This window comes from Ochlerotatus camptorhynchus, unplaced genomic scaffold (genome assembly GCF_037179485.1).
Source record: "Ochlerotatus camptorhynchus isolate MF236.1 unplaced genomic scaffold, CSIRO-AGI_Acam_v1.1 ptg000010l, whole genome shotgun sequence".
Taxonomy (NCBI): Eukaryota; Metazoa; Arthropoda; class Insecta; order Diptera; family Culicidae; genus Ochlerotatus; species Ochlerotatus camptorhynchus.
The window spans coordinates 2,844,740-2,868,967 of NW_027040502.1; the positions used below are offsets into that span (position 1 = coordinate 2,844,740).

Below are 24,228 nucleotides of genomic sequence, written 5' to 3' on the forward strand. Positions count from 1 at the left end.
AATCATCTTTGACAAAAATATTCCATTTTTCGTTCAAACTCGTTCAGAAAAGAGGTAAAGCGCGGGTTGCGCTTAGTAGGGCGGAAATTAGATCAAAAACCCTATGCGTGGGTTTGTTTCGATTTTTGAGAAAATTTCATTTAATGTCCGTTTAAAGACATCGTTTTAAAAGATGAACTACTAGCCTTATACCAATTACCTCTATGCTTATACCCCGTTCACATTACAGCGTATATCACGTGATATACGCTGTCTTGCTATGAGCACTCATACATCTAGTTTTCACTGGAAATCCTATGTATGAGTGCTCATTTCAAGACAGTCTATATTACGTGATATAGGCTGTAATGTGAACGGGGTGCTAAAAATCTCTCTAATAAAGGAAAAAAAAAAAAGACATCGTTTAGGTTTAGTGTTCCGCCTATTTCAATTGTTTGTCTAGCAGTGATGATTCTCCTTCATTCTGTTTAACTCCCCAGTTCTCAACAAACTTACTGTTAACGAAGGACTGTTTTGCTAGTTTCAAATCAATTTTCGGTGTAAAAATGGTCCCACAAACGCAAAAATGAACGTAAAAATCTACCTCTCATCGAAGCTGGTCGAACACTGCACGTTCTGCCAGCTGTTCGGCGTGATCGAAGTGCAGCGGGACGAGATTCGCTTTGCCGTGCTGGACAGCAAGCTGCTTCCGGGGACGTATCTGATAGGGGAGATCTGCAGCGAGTCGGACTACCGGCGGCTTCAGGAAGCGGATCCGGCGACCACCAACCGGGACATCCTGCTGCAGGAGGAGAACTTCCTCCGGCTGTCGATATCGGACCGGGGTAGGATCAAGCATGTCACCACAAAGGTGAAGGGAGTGACCATCGAGACGCTGAACAAGGTGCTGATCATCTACGACGAGAAAGGATTCTCGAACTTGGCCGAGAACCAGCTGCAGGTGGACGAGAATGACAATGATCTGTTGCATTTGGCCCGGCTGATCAAGTCTTCGAAACCGCACCGGAACTCGGCCGTGCAGGATCTGCTGGCCTATGCTGCGGGGTGCCGGATGGCGATGGGGATGGCCTATTTGATGAGGCCGTTGGTGGCGGTTTTGAGGATATTTCTCAGGAAAACTGCTCTGTTCTATCATTTCTCGGAGTGGTGCGACAGTATTAGGAGTAAAGGATTCGAGGGGTGAGGATGGAGGCGGTAAACTGGAATTCTTGAGCGATTTGTTGTTATGCTTTCCATTTCAGCGCCAAATGGGCTCTGCTGTTCGACATCGGCTTCGGCGTGGCAGTTCTATCGTTGGTTCTGTACTTTGGTAACCCGGGTGTCCATTTCATGCAGTATGCTGAGGTAAGAAACGTTTCAATTGCACAGAGTAAAAGTATTTTGTAATATCGCATCGAAAAACTGATATTGATGCTGCTTTTATCCACTAGTTAGTAGTGCACTACCTTCGGGAGCTGCTTCAAACCCTGCGGGGAAGTCCCATCGGCTTGAAGCTGAACGCCCCGCTCAACGACTTCTTCCTCAACTGTTTCCTGTACCACGTGGACCTCTGGTGGACCTTCCTCATCATCGTCTCCCCAGCGATCCATTTCCTGTTCATACCCCTGTCGATTCTGGGTCTCTTCGGACTGTCATTCCAGCTGGCCATGTTGTCGGATTTAATCATCCTGATCAGCTTGCACGCGCACTGCTTCTACATCTACGCTGCCGTGTAAGTTTGGCGAAAAGTTACGGCAAGCTTAGTTTCAATTAACGAATCATTCATTCCAGCTTGTACCGAATCGAAATCGGTGGCATTAGAGCCCTCTGCCGGATCGTGCTGGGGAAAAAGAAGAACGTCCTACGCGATCGTGTCGAATCGCACGAGTACATGAATCGGCAGTTGTTCCTGGCCACGATGACCTTTGCCGTGCTACTCTTTCTGCTTCCAACGATCCTTGTGTACTACGTTGTCTTCGCCACGGTAAGCCGCGCCCCGAGCAGCATTTCAAAAAAATCTAAACCAAACTCAAAAATTATATCTTGACAGCTCCGATTCGCGATCTACTGCGTATCGTTCGCCTTGATGACGGTCCGGCGCATGATTCTGCAGTTTCCGTTTGACGGGATGATCCGGTGGCTGCGGAGGACCTACACCAATCTGGACAGCATGGAAATCTACAACATCGGATCGTACTCGAAGGAGAACATCACCATCATCTATATCGCTCCGCGATCGAGCAGTTTTTGGGGCAGCTTGAGTTGGAGCAATCAAAGGACGACTCCAACCAGCACGGAGGGCGACGTTGACGGTAGTGGAGGCAAGGAGCGGATTGTGCGTCCGATGGCGATGGGTACCATCTCGATTGGGCAGTTTTTTGCCAGTCTGGTCCGCGGAGAGATGGTTCCGTTTATACAACCCGACGAGAGTGTGCATTTGAAGGTGGAATAAACGAGTAAATAGCTTTTCAGGCGCAACATTTTTTTGTTTCTTCGACCACGTTAATGTGCCTCGAATTTGATACAGGAAATTACGTTGATTGAAATGCAAGTGCATACTTATGGAAGTGGGCATCTTCAAAACTGATCCGAGATCGAAGTGAGCAGCTCAGCGGTTTACATTAGGGAATTGTTATTACCGCAATTGCCACAACGAATTCGATTAACTACTCGTTCCACCGAACAGCGAACTAAACAGCTCATTCTTGGCGTCATCCGTCAAACGGCGGTCATCGTCTGGGGCGGTGAAATTCACCAGCTTCTTATGAACTACGTATCTGCAAAAAAGAAACCATATGTAAAACCGATTTATCCATCATCCCGAAAAGCATACCTAATCTTCCTTCCCTTGGACGCCCGGGTATCAATATGTTTCTTCATTTTGTTCCTCAGCTTTTGTAACTCGGCCAGTTTGGCATGGATCTCCTGTGGGTTCTCGGTCGTGTTGGATTTGTACTCGATCAGTTCCCGCAGCAAGGCGTGGTAGAAATCGGAATCGTCGAATATTTCCTCATCGTATATCTGCTGCGATTCTCCGTTTTCCTCTGCATCATCATCCTGCTGCTGCTGCTGCTGCTGTTGCGGTGGTTCCTCGAACAGTTTGTAGCCTCCTCGGTAGAGTTGCGTCTTCCTGATCACTTCGTCCTTGGAGAAGAGGGCATTCTCGATCTTCTTTACGATGCTCAGCGATTGGTGGGCATTCTTGACGTTGCTGGACACTTTGGTTCGGTCGTGCCACTTTTGAATGACTTCGTTTCGGTACGGTTTGTAGCTGGCGTACGAATCTCGGATCAGCGATTCAAACTGATCCACTCGAGCGACCTTGTCCTTCCCACCGGACTTCGGATTTTTCATCTTTCGTTTCGATCCAGAAGATTTGAGGACGTCTTTGGATTCCGGGAAGCGCCCGACCAGAATTTCTTGCAATTCTAACAGGTTCTGGAGAGTCGATTCAATGGTTGTGACGACTTTGTCGGTGACTTCTTTAAATTGCTTGTCCTGGCAGAAACTGTTGAACTTTTCTGCGTGCGGGTAGGAATTCGCCGTAATCAAACTGCTTTGCATTTTGATTCGCATTTCCAACAGACGTTCCCACATTTTCAGTTGATTCTGAACGCAGACACCCTTCTGTACAGATTCCTGGCGATTTTCGTCTTCAAGAAGCTTCTGTGAATCTGTCCTGTTGTCTCCTAGGAAGTCTCCCAGGGAGTAGTCCTCGTCTTCTTCGTCCTCATCGGAATCATCATCATCTTCCTCTTTCTCCCCATCGAAATCGTCCTCATCCTGATCGGATCCTTCGGTCGGCTTCAACCGGACAAAAGCCCCCGGTTGGTAGCCGCTCTCGTCTTCACTAGATTCCCCTTTTTCATCACCTTCCTCATCAGCCACGCTCTCCTCCTCATCATCATAATGGAAAACAATTCTCCGGGAGGAAACCTGCCCCTGGTACTTCCGATCGATGGCATCCAGGTACTTGATGTTCTTCTTCCGGATGTCACTCAACCGCCCACCGGCGGTCCGCTCCAGTTCGTCATCGTTCTCATCGAATTCGCTGACCCGCGGTCGACTGGTCTCGTCCTCATCCGATTGTTCCGCGCCATCCTGGGCCGACTTGGGAGCGAACTGTTCGTGAATCTTCTCCGATATGGTCTTGGATCCGGTGCGGGCTTTTTTCACTTTCAGTGGAAGCATTGTGCAGCGAGTTTCATTAAGATTATTCGCAAATTATTGGGAGAATTTCCTAGAAACTAAACCGAACGTGGTGAAATTTTGCACATGTTGATGTTTTCGACTGGATTTTGACGTTTCTATTTTGTTGTTTTCGTTCGTTTTTTTTTTGTTCTTTGATGAGCGTTGAGCGTTAATCGTGTTTCTGAAGGGCACATATTGGTGGGTGCACTTCGGGCCGGTAAAATATTACGTAACGCTGCCAAAAGCTGTTCGGTCGAACATCATTGCCCTAATAAAAAATTACCATACGAACGATAACCCAAATGATTGAAACATCCCACAAATGGTTTGGATGATACCCCGAACACGTCGTTAAGCAAATATTAACCATAACGTTATTAGGGTGGAGCTCAACAAAGCCTGTTGATGAATCTCAAATAAATAAATAAATAAATTATTGCTCGATTGGAACCAAGGATACCAGATTTGAAGACATGTATTCAAATGCATACACGGTAAGAAAAAAGGATATTTCACATTTACCTACACGGAGAGAAAAGTATGATAAAAACAACCATATTTTAGGTTGCTTTAACCAAATTTCCATGTTGAAAATTGCACAAACATATGTTTAGTTTACCCTGACAAACTTTGATGTTTGAAATAAACTAAAATGTGAGGTTGTTTATTGATTCTGCTTCCAACCTAAATTCAACAAACATTTGTTTTAAATAACCATAATGTTGGTTGTTTGATTTTGACAGCTGATAAAACATAGGTAAATTCAAACAAATCATATAGTTTATTTTAAACAAAGTTTAGTTCAATGCCAGCTAACTCGTTGGTTGAAATAAACAACGAAATGCTAGAAGTAACCAACGATCTCGTTTGATACAACCAACAAATTTGTTGAAATTAAATGTTTTTTTTTATTACCCCTGCTGTATTTTAGTATTTTCTTTCATATATATAGACTGCCGATAGAAGCAAAATAGTCGTATTACATAGATCATGGACAGTTGTGCGTTCACCGTCAGTACAAATCTTGTACAGATTTTGAAGATTTTACTGGGATTTATTGTATTAATTAGACATGAGATGTTCCTTGGCAAATACAATAATGTTTTTATCTTATACATTTCTGTTTCTCTTCTAAGTTTTGTAATAGTTACATTTTCGTAAATATGTAGTGCCATTTACATTATACAAATTAATAAGCTGAGAATCACGGGACACTACCCAAGTAACCAACAAGCTCGCTAATAGCCCGATAATCGCCCTTTGTGCAATATAAGGTTAATATAGGGCTTCCATATTTTTTATTAGCCGTATATAAGCTTTATATTGCAAAAAAGGCGATTACCGGGCTTGATGGTTACTTGGGTATGTTTTTCACCAACGTAGTTATAGTTTTTGTATGCATTTCATAGGATTGATAATGTTCGTTAAACTTAATAACCTTAAACTTCTCACATAGGATCAACAATTCACTATCGTTGCTTAGAAAAATTTACATTATTTCGAAAATGCTAATTGTTTTCTTTAAGAGGATTGAATATTGATCATCTTTCATTCACATTTAAAAAAAAACTTTTTAAAAATTTAACGGATGTTTTATCAATGTTGTATGAATTGAAATCAATGATTATTTAGGCGATTATTAACTAATTTCACTGAAATTTAAACATATTACCGTGTGTAAATGTGACTTACGATTGAAAACGATTTAGATACAGCCAGTAAACAAACGAGCGATGACATCAGAAGTGATAAACTAATATGTTGGTTCGTTTCCAAATATCTTTTAGGTTGGTATTTACCCAACCTAAAATTTACTTTGTTTATACCTAACATCTACGTTGATTCAAACTAAGATAACTGTTAAGAATAATACGTATCTAACAACCCAAGTTTTGGTTCAAACAAATCTGTTTATGTTTGAAATTAACTATACCCTTAGTTTGAATCAACCAAAAAATATGTTGAGACAATACGATTATATGGGTAGAAAACAGGTGATAAAGTCGTTTATTTCAAATTAACTCACTGGTTTACAACAAACAAATATTGACTTTGATTCAACAAGAATATTAGTTTGAACTTCAACCATATTTTTGGTTGTTTCAAACTAGACTCATTCTTCTCCGTGTACTTTTGATTAGTTTGTCTCTTTTTCTCCTTCTAATGTTGTCAAAAACGGAGAAGCAAAATCACCCAACAGGGGTAGTAAAGTGTGGAAACCCAACATTGGGTATAATTATATTTATCTACTGTTGGGTACAACTAACTTACTTTTGGTTAAAAAGCCAGTGGAAAATTCCATACGAACTGCACGCGGGTAAATGAAAATTACTTTGACCCGCGTTACCTACTTTTGGGTTCCTGTACTATAGTGCCGAGATGTGTGAAAAGAACTTAATTTTGGGTACTTTTTTCTAACCGTGTAGAAGACTTTTACATTCCACCTGGCTTTTCACAGACATTTCGAAGACATTACGAACAGAACATTGCATTAGGTCCTAAGTAACATTGACAGATTATCTTCGTTGACTTTCTGTTTGTATTCCCATGGCCATGTTAATACATTCCCAGGTATTTTCAGCACACAGATCGATAAAAGAAGCTATTATCACAAACGAAGTGACAGACGACTAACTGGCAAAGAAATCCATTAAAATGATGTGGTTCACTGTAATAGAATTTTCTTGGAAGCTTGTGCCATCATCCACCAGATGGGTTAGTTTTTTTGTTTTGATTTGAACAAAGTTGATTTTGTGTACAATGATTCTTTGACAGTGTGCAAAGAGTGCGTATCATTTTGTCATTTTTTTGTGCATTTCAGTTTTGAGTAGAGTGAAAGAGATAGAACCAAAACATTCTAGTACATTTGGTGAAAATGCTACACAGCAAAAAAAAAATGTAACATCGATCAATGTAATTCAAGCTGATGTACGAAATAATGATGTAATAGCAAAGTAATCAGTGGATGTAATTTTGTTCGCAAAATCGATGTACATCGTACAACGTTATATTACACAACCAATGGATTGACCTGGTTGCAGCAGTTTGAATGTAATATTCAACAACTTTTTTTTCTGTGTAGTACAATCTAGTAGTAGCAACAATCAGTACGAAACTAACGATTTTAAATTGGCTCACTACTTGACTAGCCTATTGGTCCCAAGCAAACGATTAACGCACCCCATTCTAGTCGAAATTCTAGTACTACACAATGTTTGTTTTGATTCGCTATGAAATTTTGACAGATAAAATGAGGGGTTATTGGTTTTTCTTATGTTTCGAGGGGTGAATCGATTAGCTTGGGACCGAAGAGAGTACGAGAGCTGAGCCAAAAAGTTGAGCACGTTATTTCGGGACCTTCTAGTCTTAGAGTTACCTCTATGGTAGTAGTGTTGCCATGTGGTACAATCCAGTACTAGTGGTGTTGCCATGTGGTACACTGAAAAATTGCAATAGCAGGTTAGTCACCAAAGTGTTCGAGCCGCTCCGTCTGTCACTTTGTTTGTGCTATTATCCACCATCTAATACGACAAACACAACAAGAGCCCGTTATGTGCTCAAGTTATTGACGAGAAAGTCGACGCAGAGAATCGATCAATGTTACTTAGGACCTAATGCAATGTTCAGCTTGACTTGTTCATGTTTTGTGAAGACGGTGAAGACCGAGGTGAAGACGTTTGAAGACATATCAAGCTGAACATTGCATTAGGTCCTAAGTAACATTGATCGATTCTCTTTGTCGACTTTCTCTTTCGTTAATAACTTGACCACATAACCGTTTCTTGTTGTGTTTGTCATATTAAATGCTAGATAAAAGCTTCTTTTATCGATCTGTATGCTGAAAATACCTGGGAATGTATTTACATGGCAATGGGAATACAAAAAGAAAGTCGATGAAGAGAATCTCTCAATGTTACTTAGGACCTAATGCAATGTTCAGCTTGAATTAAGAGAAGATATTTGGAAAGCAAAGTATATTTTGGAGCACACAAGCGAGCACACAAGTGAAGATTTTGACTTCATAGCGGCTTCTTGAAATGGTAATTATTAAGAAGGGCGTAACCAGGATTCAAAATAGAAGAGACAAAAGTTCGCTCGCGAAGATGGAAAGCTCGGGAAGCTGGATAAACTGAATACAATGACACATCCCTCAAATACCATTACTTACCTTCGATCGTGAACTAAAAAATTACGTTAAAAATAGCTTGTTTTTTTCCACTGCCGCTGCCGAGCTGATAACTCGATTTGCAAAAATAACAACGAATGCGAAGGGGATAAAAGTTATTCATTTTAAATTTAATTTAACGGATTTTAATAAATTTTTATGAATAAACTCGATTCTTAATGAACACACGCTTGACGATACCATCCGATTTCTTGATAGAGCTTTTGTAAACAATGACTTCTTTCGATGATTTCTAGAAAATCTTGGCTAGTCAACGCAAAGGAAGACTTCCCCTACCCGATGGATATGCAGGTTTGCGTGGGCGTGTCTTGAATTCCTATACATCATCGAGATAAGGCATTGTTTACAAAAGCTGTTACGCACTAATTCCATCTCTATCTAGATTTATTCAATTTCATCCACTATTCTTCGATACAATCGATATAAATATTTACATTATTTGACAAATCCCAAGTAATCATGACAGCAGTTAGTCTCTTTTCTTCATTCATATTGTTTTCAATAATCAAAAAATTAAGTTATAAACTCGGCTGTAAATAGAGCAACAAAAACAACCGCAATCATGTCACAGACAAAAAGACATGAATTATCATACAAATTACAAAGGAATTTCTGCTCAAAACACAAAACTGACATCTGCCGCCGTGTTCGCGGAAAATGTTTATCCTAGCCACGAACACGCGTACAAAATTTATTAATTGGTTCGTGTCTAATCTATTTCGGACAAATTATTTTTATCTAGATAAAACATTTCTATGGTTTTGACTAGAAACACTGGAATAAGAGACCAGCGGAGACACTGTTATGATTCCAATCGAACTTTCAAAAGCGGTTCCAGTCTGCAATGTTTACAAATGGTTTGCTTCAATTAGGGAGGAGTATTAAAATCGTTTAACAATCACTCATGAACTCGATCGTCGGTGCATTGGCGAAGTCACTCGCAAGCAGTTACAAATGCAAGTGATGCCAGGATTGCTTTGATGTTTATCTTGTTGCCAAATTCATGTTTTTTTTCTCCGCTGGTCTCTTATTCCAGTGTTTCTAGTTTTGACAGATGGTATCGCTGCCCATTTGAATCGGCCGTTATGGATTCTCGATCAAGAGTTAAGTTTATGTTTCATGTCGGTTTGTTGGTGATCATTTACCGATGTTCCCCTTAGTGCAGCAATCATCAGCGAGGAGTCTTCCAAGTCTTCGACCCCAAGCAGTGGCAGCTAATCGAATACTGGAAACAAGACTGGAATAAGGAGCCAGCAGATGTTGCTCTCAGTTTCCAAAATTGAATTTCCATCGTCCAAAAGCCAATTCTAACTCCTTGAACTCCAAACACATTCGGCTTAAACACTCCATTCGCTGTCTGCAGTTCATGACAACTATCCCACTTTCCAGCAGACTCTGATCGTTTCAAGCTGCCTGAATTTGAGCCCGGTTGGCAACCCATCAACAGCAGAAGCTTAACGCCGTGCTTATGCCGCTCCCATACTACAATCTTTCTGGTAAAATCCGGACATTCCTCAACTAGTTCCTCACCAAGTACCCACAAAATTCAGCTATCGACCGCCTGCTCAATCTCTGACCTGGAACACTTTCAAACCCATGACCGATTATTACCGCCTTAATATCCCTTCTCTTCGCTTTCATTTCTCAATTTAAACGTTGAGTCGTTCATGCTCAGTTTGACTTCAGTTGCACATATTTGGATAGACCCCGTTATCTAGGTCGTGAGAAATTTGGGTAAAAATAGGATAATCCTAAAGTGTCGTTCCCCCTGCTGCCACCCGGTTAAGTATTTTGAGACAGTTCTCGCGTCACTTTTCAAAAGGTCCTAAGTAACAAATGCAAACAAATCGAGTAAAGCGATATAAACTTTTGCTCTTCTATCATTGTTTTTGATACAAAAACACCCATCCAAATTTACTTTCATTTATTTAAGATAATCATAGGTCAACAATTGTCCAAAGTACAGTTTGAAATGATGGGTACATGATTGTTACTTCGGTCATTTGGACTGCCTAACATGATTGGTGCTCATTTTCTAAAGGCGGGGTCAATCTAAAGTTAGGTACTCTACTCTGAAATCTGTGTAGTATCATGATCATGTAGACAAAACGTCCAATGTAACACTCATTGATTATGCAATGGAGAAAATTCGTCCAATGTAACATGTCCGATGTACAACTTGACTATTCAAAACGTCCTATGTGGTTTTTTTATATTGTTTTCATGCTATAAACATTTTGTGATTTTACCGTTTCTACTGAATTTTCAACATTATTATTCTCTGACTACATTAAAAATAGTATTACAAAATGCATTTTTTCTAAACAGTTAAAATCAGTGCTAACATTTGAAAACGGCGCAAAAGCCATTTGTAAACAAATGGTTTGTGGGCCCTTTACTCGCTACCCGAAGAACGCCCACGCAAACCAACAGCATCGTCAGAAAGGGGAAAATTTCCCCTACCCGATGTTGCTGTTGTGTCGCGTGGGTGTACTTCAAGTAGTGAGTAAAGGGCCCACAAACCATTTGTTTACAAATGGCTTTTGTGCCGTTTTCAAATGTTAGCACTGAAATAATAATCTGTCGAACTTCAACTTCGATTTTCCTAAAATGGTGGATATGTTACATTGGTCTATTTGAAAAGTGACGCGAGAGTTGTCCATACTTCAATCAGAGGACTTTAGTTGCACCCACTGAAATACATGCACCCGCACCGAATGCGAAAGGGAACAAAACAGAATGCGCTTAAAAAGAAAACCTAAGACGTCAGTTTGCCATACAAAACAAAACGTCAAAATTTAAGAAGAGTCGAAAAAAGTGTCCGCGTTCGTGTCGAATTTTGCCTTGAAGATTTTTTCGATTTTTCTCCATCAACCCTCGATTGAATCTTCTCGAAAACACAACATTCCGCCCAAGGTCGTTCGAGTGCACCCGTTCCCGGTCGAGTAGTGCACAGAAAATGGCAAACGCGGACGCAATCCAGGTCAGTTCGCTGCCCCTACCACCGGCCCAGTACATCAACCTGTTCACCGATGAAAACATCCGGAAGAATCGGATCCCGAAGCCACCGCCACCGATTCAGGATTCGTACTCCATGTTTGGTAACCAGTTCAGCAACGATGACAACATCATAAGGCCCCTGGAGGCACAAGGTTTCAAGCGGCTCTACCCGCAGCACTTTGATCGGCGGAAGGAGCTCAAGAAGTTGAACCATTCGCTGTTGGTGAACTTCCTGGATCTGATCGATCTACTTGTGCACTATCCGGACAGTCCGCGGAGGGCTGAGAAGGTCCGATATTGATTGATTTGGAATGTTTGCTTTGGAAAATGGCGTTTTATTTTTCTTTTTCAGATAGAGGACTTGAGCCTTCTGTTCGTTCACATCCACCACCTGCTGAACGAGTTCCGTCCGCATCAGGCCCGCGAAACGCTCCGGGTGATGATGGAGCTTCAGAAGCGTCAGCGGATAGAGACTACCCAGCGGTTTCAGAACCACCTGGAGAAGGTGCGGGAGATGGTGAAGAATGCATTTGCGTCGCTGCCGGATCTGACCGAGTCGGACCGGTTGACCAGTGCGGTTGAACCGATGGACACCGGCAACGACGGGGAAACTGGTAAGGGCCGGGGTGAAGGGTGCCATCCGCTGGATCGACTGATGTGCGAACTGGTGGACAATATGTAAGAACTAGAAACCGCAACAGCCAGCCGACGACGACAACAACTATTCGATAAGGCTTACACATTATAACACACATTCACTGCTCCGTTTAGTAGCCGTAAGTTTGTAGGATTAGGCGTCTCTGGATAATAGTTTATTCGTTTTTTTTTCTGGGCCCAATCGAGTCAAGTCGACACCAGAATCGGAAGCAGGATGGGTCTCGCGTATTTATTGTCGAGCGATTTGTTTTTTTTTCTCTTTAATTGTGTTTGCAATGTATTGGAGAGTAATTTTAAACTTTTGCCCTAACATACAATAACCATAAAACGGTAACCGAGTTCCGTAACTAAGCAAATATAAATTATTATGAGTAATCATTTCGATTGAATGGATATCACAGCTCATACGTAGGCAGTCTTAAGAAATATGAAAGGGCTGTCCATAAACTACGTAGACAGTTTAGGGGGTTGGCAATTATCCACGGCCCGCACACAATTAAACTTTTTTGTATGGACAATTTGTCTACGCAGGGGGAGGGGGTCAAGAATCCAAAAATACTGTCTACGTAGTTAATGAACAGCCCCCAATCAATTGGTTTCTTTAATTTTGAAAAATATATCCGTTTTTATATATTATCTGAAAGAGCTTCGTTTTCTGAGCACAGCGATATTTTTTTTCGAATCCACACCTTTCATTTCGATTTTTAAATCAAGATTTAAAGCAAAATAATTACTACCCTGATTGACACTAAACTGACAAACTGACAGCTGACGAGCAGCCGTTCGACGGCTTTTTGTGCAGGATCGTTTAGTGCAGATTTGTACCGCATCACTTCTAGCGATAGATGGTTTTGCTCGGCACACCGCAACACCACCACCGTTGAATATGGTGCGACTTTGCCGACCTCACTCCGACAATGGGATGCTTCTGTGTCGATACGGATGAAGCAGTGACGACAATGATGGTACCGTGAGTAAATAAAACGCATGCGAACCTCCACACACGCACACTAACACGTGAGCTCGAAGAAAATTAACAGAATAGGCTAGCAATCGCTAGAACTTGGAACCTGAACACGATTAGGGAACTAAATTTCGGTCTCTTCCATTCATAAACCCGCCCTGACGTTGGGTTTCTTGTCGGGCAAATCAAACCTTGACGAGTTGTCCTCTTCGGAGGTGGCGCTTAAGCCATTCGTTTTAAGCTGGGTTTAGATAGGGCAAGTCAATTGATCAAGTCAGTTGAATTCAACTGACTTGAACGTGTAAACCATACTATTCAACTGATTTGATCAACTCACTTGAATTGAAAAAAGTTGGAAGGGTTGTATACTAGATACGACCGCAGGGTTGGCGTTGGATAACGTCTGTTATGTGTTGTACTTAATTGTGTATATTATATTTTAGGAATATTCCTTAATAACTCTTTTGCGAAAGTTTGGTGGCCCTGAAAAGGGCCGTTTTGTTGGGCTGATGTTGTTGACAATGATGGAACGGGCGACCTTGTTGGACGCTTATATAGTAGAACAGAAAATATCAGAGGTGTCAGATACTCGCATCTGATGTCTCGGTTGGAGAAAGTATAAGAATATAAAAAAAATCAATCGATTTTCACCATCTTTTGACAATGGTTTACTTTTAACCATTTTTCAATAGTTTACAGACTGAAATCAATAGTTTTGAAACATTCAGCAAATTGCTAGAAATATTTCCAATCGATTGATGCCATTATCTCGTAAATCTATCGAGAGACGGTTGAGTTATTATCGTTCAAAATCTTTTAATTTTTTGTAACGCATCCAAAATGACTGTTTTCAATTTTGTACCCCCGTATGTTGCCGAAAGACGTTATCCAACGTCAAAAGTTGAACCAGGCTCTACTTTTCAAGCCAATTGAATTCAACTGAGTTGATCATTTGACTTGCCTAGCCTAAACCCAGCTTTAGAGACAGGAAGCGTATTCAGTGGTCGAGTCGTGCGTTATCCAGCTTTCCATGCTCGGTAATGGTGGCCTGTTTGTATGAATAAATGTATCCTTCACTGTGTTTTTTGACACTATCTGAATCATGGTGGGTATATACATGGTGATACAGCTTTGTCACTACACAGCAAAAAAAAATGTAATATCGATCAACGTAATTCAAGCTGATGTATGAAATAATGATGTAATAGCAAAACGCAGATACAATATAACATCAATGGATGTAATTTTGTTCGCAAAATCGATGTACATCGTACAATGTGATATTACACAACCAATGGATTGACCTGGTTGCAGCAGTTTCGATGTAATATTCAACAACTTTTTTTGCTGTGTATATGAGCGAGGAGATCGCGGGGGGAAATGTGCGGTTTTAGAGCAAATTGGCGTTGACGAGAGCTCTGTAACTCTTTACTCCTATGGAGAAATCCCATATGTAACTGTCAGTCCATGAGTGAAACATGGCGGACTTTTTCTTATTCTCTCACTGCTGTATCCACAGCGTAATTGCAAAACTTCCGGATTGTTTGTGAAGACGAATAGAAACGCATGTATCTCGTTCAATGAGTATAACATACACGCTAACTTGAAAGTATCCATTAATGGTTGAAAAAGACCCATTTTGAAGAAAAGTGGCTTAACTCATTAAATGAGTAAATTTTTTACCCATTAATGAGTATCTGTTACCCATTAATGAGTAATTGTTAATCATTAATGGGTAACATATACTCATTAATGGGTAAAATTGTTTAATCATTAATGAGTTAAGCCACTTTTCTTCAAAATGGGTCTTTTTTTACTCATTAATGAGTACTGTCAAGTTAGCGTGTAAGTGAAGGTTTATTATTTGATCGTTTTGTATCGTGACAGGTAATGACGTTTGGGGGAACGATATATATGCTCAACAATGTTTATTCGAATTAGCGTTAAACCCAGCAACTCTCCCTCCCTTAATAGACTTGTTCCCTAACTTACTGTCCTTCAACATATAAACAGAGGTTAGTAATGTTAGTTACACTAGCCGTTCAGAGGTCTAGTCTAACAGGGGCTCTTCTAACTCTTGTGGATCGACGAGGAGTTACGGTTCTGTTTAGATTTGGCTTAGTAACAACTTCTGAGTTGGCACTAACATTTGTTTCACTGAGAGGTGTCTCGATAAAATGACTTGGACTTGGTGAGTTTGCGTTGGATGACGATAGGGTTTCCGTTTCAACAAGGGGCTCTTCTTGCGACTCTGGATCTAACGGTTTTGAAAAACGAACCATCGCTTCCAACCGGCTTCGGTTTTGATCCAGCTGTTCATTATCTGAACACGAATCCTGATCATCGCTACGCTTGGCAGGGCCTGCCCGAAGTTGGTCCACATGTCGCTTCCATAGACGGCCATCATCCAGCTCGATCATGTAATGTAGCTTTCCCAATCGTTCACTTACTATTCCGAATTGCCATTTTGACGATCCAATAAAGTCTCGTGCTGAAATCCTTTCACCAATCGCAAAGCTTCGGACGGCTTTTTCCTCTCCTCGAAAAAAAAATTCAGTTTCGCCTGCAGGAATGATAAGGTCAATTCTCGATTTAATCTGCCTGCCAAACACAAGCATTGAAGGTGATTTCCCAGTCACCGGGTGAACGGTACGCCGATATGCCATTAGGATTTTGTGAAGTTCAAACTGTACAGCCTTCCTGTCGCATTTCAAAGCCTTCAACTTGTCTTTGAAAGTCTGAACAAAACGTTCAGCCAATCCATTTGTAGCTGGATGGTATAGTGCTCCCATTTTATGCGCGATACCGTTTCGTTTCATGAACGCTTGAAACTGTTCCGAAGTAAATTGGACTCCACGATCAGTGACGATGATCGATGGAATTCCATACGTCACGAAGTACTCACGCAGCCGATCAATAGTTGTATCTGTAGTCATGTCTGGAATGATTTTGACTTCTGGCCATTTTGTGAATGCGTCCACTATAACGATAAAGTTGAGCCCTAGAAACGGTCCAGCAAAATCGACATGGATGCGCTGAAAAGGCTCAGATGGTCTCTCCCAGCAATGTAAAGCCACCTTGGATGGATTCTTGCGAACTCCTGCACATTCACTACAGTTCCTCGACAGATCCTCGATATCTCTATCGATAGACTCCCACCAGCAATACGAACGCGCCAAAGATTTCATCCTTGTTACACCGAAATGTCCCGTATGAAGCTCGTTCAGAACTCGTTTACGGAGCTTTGAAGGAATGTAGACCCGTATTCCTTTCAGTAAGCATCCACTCTGTATGGAGAACTCACTTTGATCCACCCCAAATCTATCACTTCCATCTACTTTCCGTCCAACCTTAAGGCCTTGCAGCAGATTCCTCACATTTTGATCGTCCTTGGTAAACTCAGCTAATTCACTAGCGGTGACTGGTAGTGTTTCGATTTGGTTTATCTCCACTAGATTCACTTCTTCGATTCTGTCTCGGTTCCCAGCATCCTGGATAGGCAATCTTGACATTCCGTCAGCATTTGCGTTCTCCTTCGACGGGCGATATCGAATATCACAGATAAAAGATTCGAGAAACACTGCATAGTGCTGCATCCGTGAAGCACTAAGGGTTGGAAGTCCTTTGTGGGGTGCCAGGATCTGAGCTACTGCTTTATTGTCCGTGACCAGGATAAACTTACGACCGTATAGATATTGGTAAAACTTCTTTATCCCAAAAACAATAGCATAAGCTTCTTTGTCCACCATTATATAATTTTGTTGTGACTTTTTGAGGGTCTGAGATGCATACTGGATTGGTTTTTCAGTCCCATCCGGATAAAGATGGCTAAGCACCGCACCGACTCCGTATGGCGAGGCATCCGTCGCTAGTACTAGCGGTAACTTAGGGTCGTAATGTACCAATACCCGATCTGACTGCATCTCTTTCTTGATCCATAAAAACGCCTTCTCACATTCTTCATTCCACTTGAACGGAACACTTTCCTTCAGCAGGTTATTGATAGGATAAATCCGCGTACTCAGATTCTTCATAAAGCGTCCGTAATAGTTGATAAAACCAACAAAAGCTCTCACTTGTTCACGATTACAAGGCCGTGGCGTTTCTTGAATAGCGTCCATCTTCGTTTTCATCTTATGGATTCCGTCCCGGTTGATTACAAAACCACAATATTCAATACAATCAGAAAAGAATTCACACTTGGACACATTTAAACGTAAATCGTATTTACTCAATCGCTCCAAGACCATCTCTAGTCGTCGCAGGTGTGTCTCATCGTCAGGACCGGTAATCTTGATGTCATCCAGAAAGACTGATACTCCTGGAATGTTGCTCAATATTTGCGAAATTTCACGTTGGAAAATTGCGGGAGCCGACGAAACACCATACATTAGTCGCGTCGGTTGAAACAGACCTAGATGAGTGTTCAAGGTTAAAATCTCACGGTCTTCCTCGCGCACTTCCATCTGCAAATACGCCTGAGCCAAGTCCAGCTTCGTAAACTTTTGTCCTCCCGCCATGTTCGCAAACAACTCGTCGATAGTCGGTAGTGGATGTTCATCAACACAAAGGCACTTGTTTACTGTCACCTTGTAGTCTCCACACAAACGTACACGGTTCATAGATTTCATAACCGGAACTACCGGTGTTGCCCAAGCACTATGAGTATCCTTCTTCAGGATTCCACCAACAATCAATACGAAACTAACGATTTTTAATTGGCTCACCACTTTAGTAGCCTATTGGTCCCAAGCAAACGATTAACGTACCCTATTCTAGTTGAAATTCTATTACTACACTATGTTTGTTTTGATTCGCTATGAAAGTTTGACAGATAACATCAGGGGTGTGTGGATTCATGCAGAACATGCAGGGGTGAGTGAAATAGCTTGGGACTGCTTGGGACCGTTGTTCTGGTACTGAGTGAGCCAAAAATAATAATGATTTTCTTCGGGACCCAGTGGTCTTAGAGTTACCTCTATGATTCCACTGTCTACCATATTCTGTATTTCACTCTCCACCGTATCGCGAATTGAAAACGGAATCGTACGCGCTTCAATAAAAACCGGATTGCTGTTCGGTTTCAAATGCAATGAAGCTTGAACATTACGGATCGTACCCACAGATGAATCAAACACTTTTGGAAACTTCTCAATTATTTGTCCTACAGCTTTCGTTACGGAATTACGAACTGTAATGGTGTTTACCACAGACTCCGAATTTCGAATTACAATGTTCCAATCAACATCCAACACGCGCATCCACTCGCGGCCAAGCAATGGATGACGTTTACTGTCGACGATAAATAGGCGTAAGGTATTTGAACTGTTCCTGTATTGCACTGTAACATTCACATATCCACAAACTTTGATTTTGCTTCCGCAATAGCTCATCAGATCCACATCGGTTTTCAACAAACGCACATCACTCAAGTAAGCCTTCTTATCGACCAGACTCATCAGTGAAACAGGTGATCCACAATCAACTTCAAACTGAATGGCTTTTTCATTAATAAGCAATGGTAGAAGTACTTTTGACAGAGATTTAGAATTATCGACTTTACAAATTTCAAGGGTAAGAACTTCTTCTACTTCGGACTCATTTTCAACTTCTTCCTTATCGCTACCCTCATTAATCAAATTTGTCTGCATTTTCTTCTTCGAAAACATTTGTCCCTTCGTATGAGACACGGACTGTAACTTCAGACAAACCCGCTGTAGGTGCCCTGTCTTTTTGCAATAATTACAGACAGTTTCTTTATGACGACAGGCACTTGCAAGATGATTTTCATTACCACATCGAAAACATTTAGTTTTAGTATTGTTAGTTACCTTAGACAATCCTGGGGGAGCCGCCCGCTTCTCGGTGTAGTTGACATCGTGTACTTTTCTTTCGAAAACTTCCGCTCTTTCTCCCGATGCCTCCATGGATACAGCAAGTTCTTTCGCTTTATTAAACGTCAATTCCTTCCCCTCGATCAACCGTGAACGAATCCGTTTCGACCGCAGCCCGAACACCAGTTGGTTCCGCAAATCATTTTGTAGATATTCACCAAACTTGCAAGATTTTGCGTTACGTTGCAACTCCGTAACGAACTCCATCACGCTTTCTCCCTCCTTCTGCGTCCGTGTGCGAAACTTCCATACTTCGACCATCTCGAGGGGTTCGGGGTTGAAAAATGCTTCCAAAATCGTCACCAATTCTTGATATGTTTTCGTTTCCGGTTCTACAGGTGTAATATGATCACAAAGCAGTTCGTACGTTGTTGCTCCCATGTAATGCAGCAAGTAGTCCTTCTTCCGGTCATCCGCAACATTGAACATACGAAATCCTCCTTCGAGTCGCTTCACCCATCTCGCCCATTTGCATTTGTCTTTTTCGAAAGGTTCCATGACAAAGTTGGGTTCAACTGTAACAGCAACAACGGGCTCATTGTTCGCGGGAACACTCATCCTGACAGCAGTCTTTTGTGCACCAACACAACAACATCAGCAGCAGTTTCGTAGTTTCACGCACACTTCGACATAAAATACACCACTAGTGCAGCTCGGGAAGGCCCCGTTTTGTTACGCTAGTGAGGTTAGATGGCTTACCACACGTTCCTTCAATCTGGTATCCGCTCGTCCGACGCTGGAAGCTTCTCCGAAATCCGCCTTTTCGATGCGGTCGTCCTTTCCGTGATGATAATTCTTCTCAATTTGGGCAGGATTCTCTCCGTTCTCGTCGCCAAAACTGCTGTATCCACAGCGTAATTGCAAAACGTTTTGTATCGTGACAGGTAATGACGTTTGGGGGAACGATATATTGCTGATTGCATCTGAAACTGGACTGTCCCAAAAATGAAAAAAGTGTGATAAAAGTGCACGTTTCCGTCAAATCGTTTTGATGTCTTCGGAGCACTTATTGCTTGCATCATAAGGAATAAGTGCACCCAAGACACCAAGACGATTAGACGTAAACTTGCAGTTTTATCACACTTTTTAATAAGTGAAAACGCGCTTATTAGTCCAATTTGGTGTGAAACGCGCAATATATGCTCAACAATGTTTATTCGAATTAGGGTTAAACCCAGCACTCACCCTAACGCAAAACCCCATAAGGAACTGTCAAAATGTGTGTGAAGAAACGGAAGAAACGTCACTTCGGGACTGGTGCCAACCAGGCTTGCAATTGCTCATTAAAGCTAAAATGCTATTTTTCGTTATTATGAAACAATGGGATACGGGGATACTATAATGATAATTTTCATTTGTAAGATGCAAGAAGAGGTGGTAAAGATTGTATATGACAAATTAAATTTGTCAATTTTGCTTTCAGAAGGTCACAACTAGCGATTTTATGATCGCTGATTGCTCGCTCATCGCGTTGCTTATCATTACAGCACCCTCCCCAGGAACAGAAGAAAATGGAACAACATACGCCCTCCAGTTAGTAGGTCGTATGAATAAAAGCGTTTACTTTACTTTTCCCGTAAGAATAGCACGGGAAAGTAAAGTAAACTCTTTTTATTCATACGGCCTAAAGAGCCTGAATTTATAAAGAGACGACATCTTATCCACTTGACAGGTCTTCTGCTCGATTGGCATGACTTTTCCTATGACTTTGACAGACAATCGATTGTTCCAATTTTGACATGTCGCCTCTTTATAAATTTAGGCTCTTTAATACGGCCCAGTGTCAAAAAGCACAGTGAAGGATAGATTTATTAATACAAACAGGCCGCCATTACCGAGCATGGAAAGCTGGATACTAGTGAACCTTCACCTGTGCAGGGTACTTCAATACCCACAAATTGCAATTGCTCATTACAGCTAAAATGTTATTTTTTGTTAGAAAGATGCCGGAAGAAGAGTTAATGTTTGTGTATGACACATAAAACCTGTCAATTTCGCATGCAGAGTGTTTCAATATATAAGCTATAACGATGAGCGCCACTCATCGCGATTGCTCATTACAGCTAAAATCGCTAATTGTTGGGGACACTGGCAACCTTAACCAGGAACTACCACAGTGCTCACCGTTGACAGTGTCGGCTGTCTCTTGGATGGACGTCACTTCTAGATAGAGCAGGAATTAGGGCGCAACAGCTTTTGTAAACAATGACTTCTATCGCTGATTTCTAGGAATTCAAGGCACGTCCACACAGACCAACATAACCATCGGATAGGGGAAGGCTTTCCCTACCCGATGAGGATGTTGGTTTGCGTGGATGAGCCTTAAATTTCTAGAAATCATCAAGAGAAGTCATTGTTTACAAAAGCTGTTAGGCCCTAATTCCAGCTCTACCTAGACTTGTGTGTTATTGTGTCTCGTTAGAATAAAGAACAATCTCTCTTTTAAAGTGTCGTGAAATAGACGAATAGTTGCATTAGATCGTAACGTATTTAGTACCGTGGACCCCCGTTAATCTGGAGGCAGATAGCGCTTGTTTGAAAAAGGGGAACCTTTTCATTTTTGGCATTAAGCCGGAATGTTTAATGGAATTTTGCCATTATCATCATCCGTCAGCATATCAAATGGATTGCTCAAATTAATTTCATCGCAAGGGGGATTAATAGATTGCCATTTTCTTTAGCGCTTAGGCGCCATGGCGGCAGTTAAACGTTTATCCAAATCGACTTCCAAGCAGATTACTATAAAGGCTCAAGCGCAAAGACAGCGGAAGCGGAACGGCAGCGGCAGCGGAAAACCCCGATCTGAGTAAGCCTACTTGTCGGATTGAAAACTAGTTAGAACCAAATCGTCTTCGGTTAGGCTTTTTGATGTCATTTGTGACAACTGTCAAACTTTCCGTTTCCGTTCCGCTTCCGCCCACATTGCGCTTGGGCCTTAAGAATCTGAAGGATCGAAGAGAAATTTTCCAAATCTATATCCAAGCAGGATTACCTCGGGTACGGTCCAAACAAGGATCGAAGAGGAATAAGAGTCGAACACAAGGTAGAAAATGTACGGGAATATTGAGCACTGAAAAGTGCTGTTTAAATTTGTTGTAGCTTTAGGTAGCAGTACTTCCTTCAGCAAAATGCAAATAGATCTGCACGGCAAGAGAGCACGATGCGGACTATTGGCGTTGACGGCACCGTCGAAAAATTGTCTCTTCTAGCAAAGATTGCTCAAAGAACCAGAACGTTTATGAATTACATGTTTAAATAAATTATATAAAGCAAATAACTTGTTAGCATTGCTAAAATCATCCAAAAGTTAAGAAAAGTATTGACACAGTGTGCCGAAAAAGTTTAAATATTTATTACGCAGCATTTCAAAAATTGAGTTCAATGAACCATCAAGGCTATTTTCACGCAGATGGCGCTGTCCCATTGGTAGTAAGTAATAAAAATCCCCATATAGAAATTTGTAAAAGTAGAAATATTACGCTTTTTACCTCGCTTTTTACTACGTTCACTTTTTTCCTGGGAATTATTGTTAATCAAGCTACAATTAAATAAAACAGGTTTTTTTTCCCATACATTTTTTTAACCGCTTTACTACCAGTTCCCAGAGAGAGAGAGAGAGAGAGAGAGAGAGAGAGAGAGAAAATTCAAATTTGAGAAAGAAAATTCTCTCTCACGAGGTCAATCTCTCAACATGCCATATATTTGATGACACTCAAATTGTGATTTCCCTTTCACAGATTTCAAAATAGAGTACCTGATACTACAAAACATGACTAGTACCTCTATATACACACTAATATTAATTCACCGAAATCTGTGAAATTTTACCAAAATCTCAACAGTTGAACGTTCGGTACACAGTTCGGTGATTTTTCACAGATTTTCTGTGATTTTTCACAGATATTCGTTGAAAAATTACAGGAAATCTGTGAAAAATCACCGAACTGTTTACCGAACATTCAGCTGTTGAGATTTCAGTAAAATTTCACAGATTTCGGTGAAATAATCTTAGTGTGTATGCATTTAGATTAACATTCGAAGTCAGAATATGTAAAAAATAAGGGACTTTGAATATTAATCTAAATACATATATATATATAGTAGAGGTACCTGACATGTATTGCACTGCGCCCGTGCTGTGTCAGGTGAGTAAGAAGACAATTCTCCACTCACAAGCGACGAACTAGTGATCCTCGTGACTGAGGTGATCATAATCTTGCGCACCACCAAGACACTACCTGACCAGCTTCGTGCAGTTATGTCCCTCGTGCAAAAGTATGGACCGCGAAGCCATCAAAATAGTCAACTGAAACGCTTGCTCGCTCAAGAGCAAAATCATTGAGTTCGTTGATTTCCTTAGTGATCATAGTATTGACATCGCCTTCATCACCGAAACACACCTGAAGCCGGAGATTTTCGGCTCGTAAGGCTAGACCGGACCAGCTCCTGCGGATGAGGAATGGTTATCGCATTGAGGAGACATATTGGCTGTCGACTGCTACCGAGTTTCCAACTCAAGATGATCGAAGCGGTGGGTGTGTAAGTCTCCACTCCTGTCGGCCCTATTACCATCATTCCGGCCTACTGTCCCAAACAAGTCACCATCAGGGACGGATCGGCAGCAGACCTTCGGAGAGACATCATCAGACTAACTCGACGGCAACACCAGGCTTGGGGCAACAGTCGACACAACCAAAACGGCACAATCCTGAACGACGACTTGTAAGAGGCTCACTACACCATGTTAGCGCCGGACTCTCCCACCTGGTTGAGCCGGTCTGGTGTACACTCCACCATCGACATCTTCGTCAGCAACATGGGAGACAACATCTCGCAACCTGTGACCCACCAGGAGCTGAGTTCGGACCACTATCCGGTGGTGGCCGATGTGGGTTCATTCGTCAACCGATTCCAAGCTTCTCGACGCAACTACCATCGCGTCAGCTGGGATCAGTTCCAACACTGTGTCGACTCCACTGCACCGTCGTTGTCTTGGCTACTCACCGATGTCAAGCACACTTCGAGCACCGGAAAAGTAATGGCTGCTCGAACTCCAAATGGGTGTCAGTCTTGGCTATGATCGGGAAATTCCGCCCTGGATATATCCGAGTTACACCCTGGAGTTGGAGGGGCTGGTGCCTGTTCAACGCGATGTTTCGTTTAAAATTTGTTCTAATTAGCCTATTGCTCACCAAAGCTTACTTGAATTTATTCACTTTCTTCAAATATTTCTTAATTTAATTCAGTTCTGGGTCCAATCCCAGTCGGCGCCGTCGGGATGTTCTGAGGCATAACATCTCTGGTCAAGGGAAGTAAACCCGTTGGTCCCCGGTCCATGAGTTGATGAGTCGATAGGT

At 41.7% G+C, this 24,228-nt stretch overlaps 3 protein-coding genes across 3 annotated transcripts; 2 read left to right on the top strand and 1 right to left on the bottom strand.

Annotated features, from left to right (window-relative positions):
• The first annotated feature begins 478 nt into the window (after positions 1-478).
• Positions 479-2,446, top strand: PIG-Q (phosphatidylinositol glycan anchor biosynthesis class Q). Its single transcript, XM_065219984.1, has 5 exons — positions 479-1,179; positions 1,242-1,344; positions 1,431-1,711; positions 1,771-1,963; positions 2,030-2,446. The coding sequence occupies exons 1-5, from the start codon at positions 566-568 to the stop codon at positions 2,429-2,431; spliced, it is 1,593 nt and encodes a 530-aa protein (XP_065076056.1). The 5' UTR covers positions 479-565; the 3' UTR covers positions 2,432-2,446.
• Positions 2,447-2,451: 5 nt separating this feature from the next.
• Aatf (Apoptosis antagonizing transcription factor) lies at positions 2,452-4,245 on the bottom strand. The gene is made up of 2 exons (XM_065219991.1): positions 2,813-4,245; positions 2,452-2,756 (listed from the first exon to the last, which is right to left on the bottom strand). Exons 1-2 carry the CDS (start codon positions 4,168-4,170, stop codon positions 2,642-2,644), a joined length of 1,473 nt encoding a protein of 490 aa, XP_065076063.1. The 5' UTR covers positions 4,171-4,245; the 3' UTR covers positions 2,452-2,641.
• Positions 4,246-11,173: 6,928 nt separating this feature from the next.
• On the top strand, positions 11,174-12,388 carry MED7 (mediator complex subunit 7). The gene is made up of 2 exons (XM_065220000.1): positions 11,174-11,645; positions 11,709-12,388. Exons 1-2 carry the CDS (start codon positions 11,316-11,318, stop codon positions 12,036-12,038), a joined length of 660 nt encoding a protein of 219 aa, XP_065076072.1. The 5' UTR covers positions 11,174-11,315; the 3' UTR covers positions 12,039-12,388.
• Positions 12,389-24,228: the final 11,840 nt, after the last annotated feature.

Coding starts and splice junctions, on each gene's coding strand:
- MED7 (XM_065220000.1), top strand. CDS start 11,316: ATGGCAAACGCGGACGCAATCCAGGTCAGTTCGCTGCCCCTACCACCG. Junction 11,646..11,708: donor GTCCGCGGAGGGCTGAGAAG/GTCCGATATTGA, acceptor TTTCTTTTTCAG/ATAGAGGACTTGAGCCTTCT.
- Aatf (XM_065219991.1), bottom strand. CDS start 4,170: ATGCTTCCACTGAAAGTGAAAAAAGCCCGCACCGGATCCAAGACCATA. Junction 2,757..2,812: donor TCCAAGGGAAGGAAGATTAG/GTATGCTTTTCG, acceptor TCTTTTTTGCAG/ATACGTAGTTCATAAGAAGC.
- PIG-Q (XM_065219984.1), top strand. CDS start 566: ATGAACGTAAAAATCTACCTCTCATCGAAGCTGGTCGAACACTGCACG. Junction 1,712..1,770: donor TTCTACATCTACGCTGCCGT/GTAAGTTTGGCG, acceptor CATTCATTCCAG/CTTGTACCGAATCGAAATCG. Junction 1,964..2,029: donor ACTACGTTGTCTTCGCCACG/GTAAGCCGCGCC, acceptor ATATCTTGACAG/CTCCGATTCGCGATCTACTG.